This window comes from Manihot esculenta, chromosome 11 (genome assembly GCF_001659605.2).
Source record: "Manihot esculenta cultivar AM560-2 chromosome 11, M.esculenta_v8, whole genome shotgun sequence".
In the NCBI taxonomy this organism is placed as follows: Eukaryota; Viridiplantae; Streptophyta; class Magnoliopsida; order Malpighiales; family Euphorbiaceae; genus Manihot; species Manihot esculenta.
In genome coordinates, this window is record NC_035171.2 from 30,208,452 (window position 1) to 30,222,059 (window position 13,608).

Below are 13,608 nucleotides of genomic sequence, written 5' to 3' on the forward strand. Positions count from 1 at the left end.
AAATAGTTTATTTTATATTGGTAAACGAAAAGGAAAGAAAAATTGAAGGCAATTGTTAAATAATAAATATTAAACCAAAGTCCACGTGTCATGCATTTTTTATTTAATAAACCATGATTACAAAGCTAGGGTATAAAAAAACAGAATATGCCAGGTCTCACCAATAATCGCAATCCATTAATCTAATTGAAGATAATGACAAGTTTCTTCAAGTTTATGTGTCATGAATTTTTTATTGAAAATATTACTATTTAGTAAATATTAATGATGTTTTTAAAGTTTATTAATTAATTTTTATTTTTTTTGAAGAAAATTAATTTTTATTAATTTTACCAATTATAAAATATTACTGATTTTTTAAAAATTTATTAATTAATTTTTATTAATTTTAACTGTTAATCATAGTGAATTTTTTAAATATTTTAATATATACAAATTAATTAATACATTTTTTTTATAAAATTAAGAGATTAATTAATAAATTTTTTTATATTGCATAAAATAAATAATAAAATAATTAATGATTAAATTAATATAAAGTTTAATTAATACATTTTTAAAATTTTTAAAATTTTTTAATATAAATTTTTCATATTATAAAATTTAACTAGTAAATTTTTCCTTTTTATTGAATAAATAATGTGTCATGGATTACAAAGCTAGGGTATAAAACCCATTCTACACCAATAAATCCATTAATCTAAATTGAAGCTTTCTCAAGTCCATTTTTCATGGATTTTTTTATTGAAAAAAATTACGTTGTTATGATATTAAAAATTTTATTTATTAATATCTTAATTTTAAAAGATATATTAAAAAATTTTAAAAATTTTAAAAAATTTATTAATTAATTTATTTATTTATTTTAATCATTGAATATTTACAATGCTTTCAATATTAATAAATTAATTATTGAAATTTTTATAAAATTAAAAATAAATAAATTAATCTTTTTATACTGTATAAATTAAATAGTAAAAAATTAATAATTAAAATTTAAAAATATATTTTTTAAAATTATATAAATATTTTAATATGCTTTTTAAAATCAGATCGTCAATTAATAATTTTTTTTTTATATCATAAAAATTAAATAAACCATGCGTAATGGATTACAAAGCTGAGGTAAAAACCATGCCACACCAATACTCCCCAATCCATTAATCTAAATTGCAGGTAATGACAAGGAAGTTTCCTCAAGTCTATGTTGCTATGGTTTTTTTATTGGAAAAATTACGTTAACTCATTAATTATTCTTTTAATTTTAAAAAATATATTAAAATATTTATTAATTATTTTATTTATTAATTTTAATCGTTAAATATTATAAAATAGTTTAAAATATCTTTTATATTAATAACTAATTAGTAAATTTTTTATAAAATTAAAAAATTATTTTATACCATATAAATTAAATATAAATAATTAACGATTAAAATTTATAAAATAATTCATTAATAAATTTTGTATGATTTTAAAAATATTTTAATATATATTTTAAAATCAAAAGATCATTAATGAATTTTTACATAATAAATGAACTGAAAATAATTTTCTTTTGAACAAATCAACGTGTCATGCATTCCAAAGCTAGGGTATAAAAACCAAACTACCCAAATCCATTTGTCATGGATTAAATTTGGCAAAGAAAGAAAGAAATTTGAAGGCAATTCTTAAATACTAAACCAAAGTCCACTTTTCATTTATTTTTTTAAATAAAATATTTGTCTTGTATTACAAAGCTAGGGTATAAAAACCATGCCACATCAATTCTCCCCAATCCATTCATCTAGTTGAAGCTAATGACAAAGAAGTTTCTTCAAGTCCATATGTCATGCACTCTTTTTTAAAAAATATATTAATTAATTTATTATTTTTTCATAATTAAATATTAAAATAATTTAAAATAATTTCTATATAAAAAATTAATTAATATATTTTTTTAAAACTTATTGATAAATCAATAAATTTTTCTTATTATATGAATTAAACAATAAAATAATTAATGAATAAAATTAATAGAATGATTGGTTAATATATATTTTTAAATCTTATAAAAATGTAGTTTTTAAAATTAAGTTTTCCTTTATTTCATAAAAAATATTTAAAAAAAAATATTTTTAGTCTTTTTTAATATTTAAAATATTTAAATAGAAAATTTAGTTAATAAAAAATATTTTTCTAATTAAAATTACTTCCTCTTTAAAAAGTTTCTTTTCTACATTTTGACATCTGTACTAAGTTTTTTCTATGTAATTTTTTTAATAAATCTTATTTTTAAAATTAAAATTAAATAATAAAAAATAAATTATTTTATTAAAAAGAATTTTTTACAAAAAATATTTTTAAAATAAATTATTTTCTGTAAATAAACAGAAACTAACTATTAATAAATTTTTTCATATTACAAAATATTAAATAGTATATTTTCTTTCTGGTTTTTTAAATAAGGCTTGTGTCATGGATTAGAAAGCTAGTGTGTAAAAGCCACGCCACGCCGTTACTCCCCAATCCATTAATCTAATTGAAGCTAAGGGGAAGGAAGTTTCCTCAAGTCTATGTATCATGGCTTTTTTTTTTTTTTTTATAAATTACGTTCTAAGAAAATTTATTTATTAGTTTTTTTTTATTTTAATAAATATATTAAAATATTTTAAAAATTTTTAAAAATTTACTAATTAGTTTATATATTAATTTTAACCTTAAAATATTTAAAAAAAATCAATTAGTAAATTTTTTATAAAATTAAGAATAAATTAATAAATATTTTTATACTGTAAAAATTAAATGGTAAAATAATTAGTGGCTAAAACTAATAGAATGTATAATTAATAAATTTTCTATAATTTTAAAAATATTTTAATATATTTTTTAAAATTAAAAAATTAATTAACATTTTTTTTTATATTATAAAAATTAAATAGTAATTTTTTTTTTACGTATCATGGATCACAAAGCTAGGGTATAAAAACCATGCCACACCAATACTCCCCAATCCATTAATTTAATTGAAAAAGGAAGTTTCCTCAAGTCCATGTATCATGTTCTTATGATATGGTATTTTAATTTGAAAAAATATATTAAAATATTTTTAATATTATAAAAATTTATTAATTAATTTTAACCGTAGTGGTGCAAAAGAGTAAAAATTGTCATTAATATATAAAATTTAATTAGTAGATATTTTATAAAATTATAAAATTAATTAATAATTTTTTTCATAACGTATGAATTAAATAGTAAAATAATTAACGATAAAATGAATAATTAATAAATTTTTTAAATCTCATAAATATCTTAATATATTTTTAAGGATGGATTAATAAATTTTTTCATAGTTAATTTTTTTTTCTAAATAAACTATGTGTCATGGATTACAAAGTTAGGGTATAAATTAAAAACCATGCCACACCAATACTCCCCAATCCATTAATCTAATTGACAAGGAAGTTTACTCACGTTGATTTGTTTATGAATTTTTTTGGCAAAATTATATTTTTATGATATAAAAAATTTATTAGTTAATTTTTTAATTTAAAAGCATATTTTATTTTTAATATTTTAAAAATTTATTAATTAATCTATATATTAATTTTAATAGTTAAATATTATAAAAAATTTAAAATATTTTTAATAAAAAATTAAATAGTAAATTTTTATAAAATTGAAAAATAAAGGATTAAAATAGTAAAATAATTAATGAAAAATTAATTAATAAATTTTCTTTAAAATATTTAAAATCGTTTTAATATTTTTGTTAAAATATCGATTAATGAATTTTTTTATATAAAAAATTAAATAGTGAACTTTTTTTATTTAAAAACCATGTGTCATGGAATACAAATCTAGGGCATAAAAGCCATGCCATACCGATACTCCCCAAATCCATTAATCTAATTGAAGCAAAATGAGAAGGAAGTTTCCTCGCTCCATTAATAAAATAACTAATCTTCTTCACTGGTTAATGGCTTGATTTCAAGGTGATCCAGTGTTAAAAGCCACAAATTTCCTCCTGTAGAGTTCACGTATACCTGCTTGCCAGTTCTGGTTACCCTCCTTAAAAGCGACTCGGCATTTTGACGTGGCACATTTCTATTGGCGCAGCCTATGTGGATTGTAGCTACTTCCCACGCTGACAAAATAGTAATAAAAAGAAAAAGAGCGAGAGAGAGAGAGAGTCGGGGAAAGGTATGAGCTATTGAATCGTTCTCTGTCTCCTTGTTTATACAGGCTTCTTCTATATATATAGATTAGATCCGATTACTATTTCTAAGTGAGCCCTAGAATTAACTACTCATAACAGGGACAGAGAACACAGATCACTGGTGGCAGTAGGTGAGAGTGAGAGTTTAACAGAGTCTCGCTCTCTGATTGTACTCCAATTTACTGGTAAGTGAAACCCTAATTTTCGTTTGTTTTTGTTGAATTTCTGTTCTTATTTCTCCTTTTTTTTTGGTTGTCGAGAAAGTAATGCGGGAACGGGTTCTGGATCCTCGTCTTCTTCTTCTTGAAAATGAAGGTTTATTTTCTAAATTAATGGAATTTGCGTAGCCAGATCGTGATTTTTATGTGTTGTGTTTGATAGGTTTTCCGCCTGCTTCGATTATTGAAGGATTGGGAATTGGTTTAATTGGGACTGAGTTCGATGGGGAAAGGAGGAGAGGACTATGGTAAGAGGGAAAACATTGGTGTGGAATCGCAGGATAAAGACTATTATCCTGCTTGGTCCAAAGACATTAAAGAGTGCGAAGAGCACTACCAAGTAAACCATGAGTTTGGACTGTCGGCTGCAGAAGTTGATAAGAGGCGACAGATCTATGGATATAATGAATTAGAGAAGCACGAAGGTGCATCCATTTTTAAACTGATACTGGAGCAATTTAATGACACATTAGTAAGGATTTTACTGGCTGCTGCCGTAATATCTTTTGTGTTGGCTTGGTATGATGGTGAGGAAGGAGGCGAAATGGAGATCACAGCTTTTGTGGAACCACTGGTTATTTTCTTGATCTTGATTGTGAATGCAATTGTGGGCATTTGGCAGGAGAGTAATGCCGAGAAGGCATTGGAAGCACTGAAAGAAATCCAGTCTGAGCATGCCACAGTGATAAGAGATGGCAAGAAGATTTCAAATTTGCCTGCAAAAGAACTAGTTCCAGGAGATATTGTGGAGTTGAGAGTGGGCGATAAGGTGCCTGCAGATATGCGACTTTTGAGTTTGATTAGCTCCACAGTTCGGGTTGAGCAAGGTTCTTTGACGGGAGAGAGTGAAGCAGTGAGCAAGACTGTTAAAACTGTTGCTGAAAACACAGATATACAAGGGAAAAAATGCATGGTGTTTGGGGGAACAACAGTGGTGAATGGAAATTGTATATGCTTGGTTACACAAACCGGAATGAATACAGAAATTGGAAAGGTGCACTCACAGATCCATGAAGCCTCACAGAATGAGGAGGATACCCCATTGAAGAAGAAATTGAATGAGTTCGGTGAGCTTCTAACAGTGATAATTGGAGTCATTTGTGCATTGGTTTGGCTGATTAATGTGAAGTACTTCCTTAGTTGGGAATATGTTGATGGTTGGCCTAAGAATTTTAAGTTCTCATTTGAGAAGTGCACATATTACTTTGAGATTGCTGTGGCATTGGCAGTGGCTGCTATACCAGAAGGGTTACCTGCAGTCATTACTACATGTTTGGCTCTTGGAACTAGAAAGATGGCTCAAAAGAATGCACTTGTTAGAAAGTTGCCCAGTGTTGAGACTCTAGGTTGTACAACAGTGATCTGTTCTGATAAAACAGGTACTTTAACAACCAATCAGATGGCTGTCTCGAAGCTAGTGGCTATGGGTTCTAGGATTGGTACTCTTCGATCTTTCAATGTGGAAGGGACTACGTATGACCCCTTCGATGGGAAAATAGAGGACTGGCCAGTGGGTCAAATGGACTCTAATCTTCAGACTATTGCAAAGATTTCTGCAGTCTGCAATGATGCTGGTGTGGAGCAATCTGGTCAACATTATGTTGCCAGTGGAATGCCTACTGAGGCTGCATTAAAGGTAAAATTACCTGCTTTTTAACTCCCTCAATGAGCATAATGACAGAAGATAACTAGGCAGTGGCAAATCTGAGCATCATGAAATTGTATTGGCTTGAATTTGTGGTTTGCATTATCATTTGTGATATCATTTTTCGCATTTGAATTTATCTCCTGCAGATGTTTGTAATAATAACAAATTCATACTTCATTCATACTTCTTTTTCTTTGACTCTGTCTGTGTTTGCATAGTATATCAGGAGTACTTCTAGCAAATACTACTGTTTGTCCATGACATCTGGTACTAGTACATAATTACTGAAGAAATTTGTGATGTCAATTCCTAATTGGTTACTTCCCTATTGGGTACCAGGTCCTTGTTGAGAAAATGGGATTTCCGGGTGGACTTAATGAATCATCTTCAGGTCATGGGGGCGTTCTACGTATGTTCCGGCTTGCTTTATTTTGTTTTATTCACTTGCATCCTTCTTTTTCGTTTTTAGGATTTACTTAAAATGTTTCCCTTGTGTGATGCCATGTAAGGTTGCTGTCAACTCTGGAACAAAATGGATCAACGCATTGCAACTCTTGAGTTTGACCGAGATCGGAAATCCATGGGAGTTATTACTAATTCCAGCACAGGCAAAAAATCACTTCTAGTGAAGGTTCATTACTAGTCCAGGCATCTTTGGGTCATTTTTTTCTTGTTTATTTTCTCCTTTCATTTACTGAGTTTCTCATTGATTTTGATGATGCTGATTATTGAATAAAATACTTTCACCAGTCTTGTTCTGGTGGTAAAGAATTTTGTGGGGTTTTAAGCCTGAATATCTTGTAGGTGCTTCAAACTGGATTTCTGATATTGTATTCATGCTCATATTCACCAACAATGTTGACCACAAGTTGCATTCTTGCATTGACTAATAACATCAAATACTCTCGCTCTGTCTCTTACTGGAAATCATCTGAATACTAATTTTTTTATTACAAACATATTTTGGTCAATAGTTTTTATTTTCTCTTTAACTCCAATGTCCCTCTCCAAATTAACCTAAAGTCTATTATAAAATTTGCACATTAGGAAAGGATCTAAAGCATAGTCGGAAGGATGATACAAGAACTTGTTTTTACACTTGCTGTCACCTGATTTCTCTTTCTTTATATATTTTACTAGTATATATTTTCTTCCTTTTCCTAATTTCCAATTCACTTGGTGAATTCCAAATACGAATTGTCCCATTCATAATACTAATTTTTACTCTTCTCAGTAATCTTCTTTCTATAAATAGGTTGTGTTTTCTGGTAAGAGAAGAAGTTTTTCCCTTTTAATTTGTTCTAGCTGTTTGAACTTCCTAGTGCAAGTTTAGGATGGACTTGCTTTTGCTTTTTAGAATTTGTCCTTGTTTTGGAGTTATATGCATGGGACTTCTTATTAATAGCATACTCAAATGTGGCAGGGTGCTGTGGAGAACATATTGGAGAGAAGCTCATATGTTCAGTTGCTTGATGGCTCAGTTGTGGAATTGGATCAGTATTCAAGAGAGCTTATTTTGCAAAGCCTTCATGACATGTCAACAAGTGCTTTACGTTGTCTAGGTTTTGCTTACAAAGTAGACCTGCCAACATTTGAAACATATAATGGTGATGAGGACCACCCAGCCCATGAGCTTTTACTTAATCCATCTAATTATTCCTCTATTGAGAGTGAACTCATTTTTGTTGGTTTAGTTGGACTCAGGGTAAGTTAGTCCTGTAATCTTCCCCCTGTTAGTTTGATGGTTATATTGGCAAGTTTTCTATTTCTTTCTTGTGGCACTTATTCTTACTTTCAAATCTTGTAAGGATCCTCCTCGGAAAGAGGTTCGCCAGGCAATTGAGGACTGCAAAGCTGCTGGAATCCGTGTTATGGTCATTACAGGTGACAACAAAAATACAGCAGAAGCTATTTGTCGAGAAATTGGTGTATTTGGACCTTATGATGATATTAGTTCAAGAAGCTTGACTGGGAAAGAATTCATGGATCATCCTGATCAAAGAAATCATCTAAGGCAAGATGGAGGGCTGTTGTTCTCTAGGGCTGAACCAAGGCATAAACAAGAGATAGTGAGGTTGCTTAAAGAGGATGGTGAAGTTGTTGCTATGACAGGAGATGGAGTGAATGATGCACCTGCCTTGAAGTTGGCTGATATTGGTATAGCAATGGGCATTGCTGGGACAGAGGTATATCTAATTTGTTGTGTGCATTACGATGGATTTCATACTGTAATAAAGATGCTTATATCTGCTTGCAAATACATATCAACCTACTTTTATAAATGGCATTCGCATGGCTTAGTCTCAAGTTACTTCTTACTGCTCGATGTTGTAAGCGTGGAACATTTACCAAGTGTGAACATGTATCAATGTGCATCTATTCAATACCCATTGTGATATAGGTATAGCAGTTTAACATACAAAATGTATATATCTGTTGCATATCTGTTATTTGATGTTTTCAAACTCAATTCTCATTCTAGGTTGCCAAAGAAGCCTCTGACATGGTGTTAGCAGATGATAATTTTAGCACTATAGTTGCTGCAGTTGGTGAAGGCAGGTCCATCTACAACAACATGAAGGCTTTCATCAGGTCTGGTATTTTTCACTTGGACGACTAGTTTTAAAATAGTCATTTATCTGCATATATTGGAATTTATGGTAATGCATACATTAGCCCTTTGATTTGTATATTAGTTGCAATAGTAAGAAGTAAGACTGTTCAAGTTTCGACTTTGTGCTTCTGATTTCACATGATGTCCAACATCATTCTGAGTCTAATACCAACCAGGACATGATGTCCAACATCTTTTTAATAATTTAATCTTTAAGTCTGTATAATTAACTCATAACAAGGCTTCTTCATTGTGAGTCTTGTGGGCAAAGGTACCCATGAAAACAGAAGACAGGGATTTCTCCGTTGTATAGAATCCTGAAATTTTAGTGCTGCTGTCTTGCTTAAGTGAAAACATAAGTTACTAGCCATAGGCCCTCTAAAGAATATTCCAGTTCCTCAGTTGGGATCCCAATGTTTTGCTTCAATTTTTGAAGAATTCAGAATGAACTGTGTTTTGGTTAATGTTCTGTTTGTTCCTCAATGGGAGTTCTCTATATAGATTGGGTTGTGAGTTCCATTTTTGGTTTCCTTTCCTCACATATTCTCTTTAATTGTGAGCATAGGTACATGATCTCCTCAAATATTGGTGAGGTCGCCTCTATATTTTTGACTGCTGCTTTGGGTATTCCAGAAGGGATGATTCCCGTGCAGCTTCTCTGGGTTAATCTTGTGACTGATGGACCGCCAGCAACAGCTTTAGGATTCAATCCCCCAGACACAGATATAATGAAGAAGCCTCCCAGAAAGAGTGATGACTCATTGATAACACCGTGGATTTTATTTCGTTATCTGGTACAAGAGCCACTATTCGTTTTATTTCCTGTCATGAAACAACAATATTAATTTTAATTTTTTGTTCCAGAATCTGGATTTGAAGTATGCAGAAAAATGTTGGTAACCTTGATCTTTACTGAATGCCAGGTAATTGGATCTTATGTTGGCTTGGCAACAGTCGGTGTATTCGTGATATGGTACACGCACCACACATTCATGTTCATTGACCTGAGTGGCGATGGTCATAGCCTTGTGACCTACTCCCAGCTTGCCAACTGGGATCAGTGTAGCAGCTGGGAAGGTTTTTCAGTATCACCCTTCAAAGCAGGGTCACAAGTGTTTAACTTTGATGACAATCCATGCGAATACTTCCGAAGTGGGAAAATCAAGGCTTCAACTCTGTCCCTCTCAGTATTGGTTGCCATTGAGATGTTCAATTCCCTGAATGCTCTCTCTGAGGATGGTAGCCTCTTGACAATGCCTCCATGGGTGAATCCGTTTCTCCTTCTGGCAATGCTGGTCTCATTTGGATTGCACTTTTTGATCCTGTACGTACCATTCCTGGCTCAAGTATTCGGAATAGTTCCACTGAGCCTGAACGAGTGGCTTCTGGTGGTGGCTGTTGCATTCCCTGTTATTCTAATAGATGAGGTTCTGAAGTTAGTGGGAAGGTGTACAAGTGGGATGCGGTATTCCAAATCAAGCAGGCGTTGGAAGCAGAAGGCAGAGTGAGTTATGATGGGATAATAGGACTATTAAAACGTAGGAGTCGGTGCCTGCGTACTAAGCCCCCTCTACTCTGATAATTTGGACTTTCAATATTTGATTAGACACTGTTTTTCTTTTTAAACAATAGAAAGTAATATATACGCTGGCCGTTTTCTTTCTCAGATTTTAGTTCTTTATAATTTTGGATTGGAAGAATTACTATAAGATCATTGAAATAATTTCTATATTTTATTGAAAAACCTTTAACTTAAAAGAATAAAACAAAACTTAATGATTCATTATGATAATAAATTTGTGATTATGGTTTACTAGATCAATATTCATTTATATTAAATTTATGTATTTTAATCAATTAAAATGATTATTTTTCAAAAAAAATTCCATTAGATTATTAAACCAATCAAATTAATATTTTATATTATTTTATTTCAATCAATTAAATTATTCTTATAAACTGTTATTTTTTATTTTTATTTTATTAGTTAAAATTTAGTCAAAATATGGATTAATTTTGTTTTATTTTCTAATTTTTTATTGCCATATTATTAATTTTATACAGATATTTTTAACAATCACATTATTCCTCTTATCTATTAGAATTTTACAATTTAAAACATCTAAAGTACATTCAACAATTTTAATTTTATTAACCAATTAAAATAAAATAAAATTAGTCATGTATCATCATAATACTAAATTCTATTCTTTCTTCTCCAATTTTTTTATTTGTCTCTATTATTCAATGAGTTATTAAAATTTAATCTAGTACTATTTAAATAAGTTAAAAATAAAATAGTAGTAGAAAATATAATTTATTTAATTAAATATTTATGTGAAATTTTTGTTTATAAATTTTTTTGCATTAATTAGCATTAATAAGTTTCTCTTTATTTATTATTATTATATAAAATTTTTTACTTTTTAATTAAATATTTTATGAACTCAACTTCGAAAAAATACTAGACAAATATTTCAAAAATATTATTATTATCCAAACTCATATTTTTTATTTATATATTTCACCGATTAATTATTTTTAATTTTTTAATTAAAGCTTTCGTATGTTTCAACAAAATTTAAAATATAAATTCTTCCAAAATAAAAAATGAAAAAGATTTCAATGATTTTTATAAAACTTTTTATGAGGTTAATATATTTGTTTTTATATTAAAAATATATTATATATGCACTAGCAAAAAACTAATATATAGTTATATATTATTTATTAGGTAATTACTCTCCTTTATAAATAATATTTTTCTACATTTTATAAATTCATTATTTTTCATCTATATATTTTTATATAAATTCTAATTTATAAAATACATATATTTAATTATTATATATTATTATGTTATACAATGACTTACAGAATGCAATAGAAAAATTAAAAATTAATATATCCTAAGTAAAATACAAATATATAAATTAAATTACGTAGATATTGAGTCTTTTTTTTTTTTTTTTGAAATGATACGTAGATATTGAGTCTAAAATGCATAAATTATTAGCCTCTTTATATTTTTTTAACTTTTACCTCAAAATGCAAGTTTACTATTACCTTGGCTGCACATCTCATTTTAACTCTCCAATATTGAAATTTTTGCATTTAGAATAGCTCCTTCAACTTTAAAATTGAAATTTCAATGTCTAAAAGATTATTGAAAAAAAAAGTAAATAAATACATAATTTTAAATTTGGAATCAATAAAATTTATATTACATATATATATATATTTTTTAAAAATAATTATAAAAAACTATCTCTAAATTTAACGCTTTTCCAAGTAGTCTTATACTTTAATTTATAATACAAAGGTCTTATATTTTTACAGCAAAATATTTTTTTTTCTAACACCATTAAATATCATTGGTAATTCATAATTTAATCTTTAATATTTAATAAAAATTATATTTGCCTCTGTATTTTTAAATTTAATCCATTAAATTTTATTTGATTAATAAAATAATTTCTTAATTAAAACTTTATATTTTTAATTAAAATTATTCCATATATTTTTATAGGTTAGTCTCTAAAAATTATAATTACTAATAAGTCCTTCTATTTAGAAATTAATCTCTTTATGCATTAAATTTTAATATCTTATATGTGAAAAATAATAAAATAAAAATAAAATAAAATAATTTAATATCTCCTTTTCTCCTAATTAATTGAAAAAGTAATTAAGAAGGAAAAAATTAAACGACAAATAACTCTTTGAACTTGAATTTAGATACATGCCAAGATACTTGATTTAATTTTTATTTTATTAATTTATTTCTAAATATAAAATATTAAATTTAGTATATAAGTATTTATTTGGATGAATTGTAAGCGACTATTTTATTATGAAATAAAATTTTATAACTAAATTTATAAATATCTAAACTGAATTATTATATGCGTTATAAAATTTTAAGAATTAAAATATAATTTATTTTAATTAAAAATTATTTTTTATTAATTTTTAAATATTACATCAGAATTTTTTACTGGTGTTAAATAGAAAAATCTCACTTTACTATCATGTAATTTTTTTTATCACAAATTAAATTATAAGACTCTACTTAAAAAAACATTAAATTACAGAATAATTTTTATAATTTAAAAAATGGAAAAATGGTATACAACTTTGTAATAAGTTATTTATAATTAAAATTAAATTTATCAATTTTACATAAATACTTACTAAATAGAATTAGAATTTCAAAATCATAAAAACTCTAAAGTATTTAAATGATAAAATATATAGTTGTAATAATTTAAAGAATTAAAGGGTAAGTTTGGCAATAAATAATTTTTTTTTAAAAAAAAATTTGTCTTGTTGTGTCTTGCTTTTATGGTTAGTTTCATGTTCTTATTCTGTGGGTTGCTCTTTGGTAGTTTTTTTTTCTTCTGTAATTCTGTAATTGTCTTGAATATTTATGGAATCTATTTTGGCGAATATGTTCTAGATTTGTTACTGGAAAAGGCATGGGGAAATTGGTTACGTGCTACTGGAAGGTGATCTACTCGACTAGGAGGCAATCGATGGTTGCGAGATGATTATGGGTTGTTGTGGTCTGATGAAAGTAATTCCATGGACAGGACTCCTCGAGGAGTTACGGTAGGTTCCGAGTTTCTTGGTAACAGGTCCCCTATGCAGCAAGATGGGTTGTTAGTGATTGAAGGTAATTTAGTTGCTGAAAATTTGAACCAATCAGATATGGGCCAACTAAACCCTGAGGATTTGGCCCTTTTTTTACAAGATACCAAGAAACGACAACGTGTTGTGCCCTCTTCCTCTGATAGCTAATTTTAATCAGAGTCGCTCTTCTTCTCCTATTAACGATGGGTTTACATATGACTTGCCATCAAATAACACTGAACCAGCGGCAGGACCTGGTAGCCAGGCCCGCCGGGAGCCATAAAAACCATAA

At 28.0% G+C, this 13,608-nt stretch overlaps 1 protein-coding gene across 1 annotated transcript; it reads left to right on the forward strand.

Annotated features, from left to right (window-relative positions):
- The first annotated feature begins 4,165 nt into the window (after nt 1-4,165).
- LOC110627131 (calcium-transporting ATPase 1, endoplasmic reticulum-type) lies at nt 4,166-10,350 on the forward strand. The gene is made up of 9 exons (XM_021773376.2): nt 4,166-4,389; nt 4,586-6,058; nt 6,410-6,479; nt 6,580-6,701; nt 7,494-7,775; nt 7,879-8,256; nt 8,553-8,662; nt 9,250-9,478; nt 9,608-10,350. Exons 2-9 carry the CDS (start codon nt 4,646-4,648, stop codon nt 10,190-10,192), a joined length of 3,189 nt encoding a protein of 1,062 aa, XP_021629068.1. The 5' UTR covers nt 4,166-4,389; nt 4,586-4,645; the 3' UTR covers nt 10,193-10,350.
- Nucleotides 10,351-13,608: the final 3,258 nt, after the last annotated feature.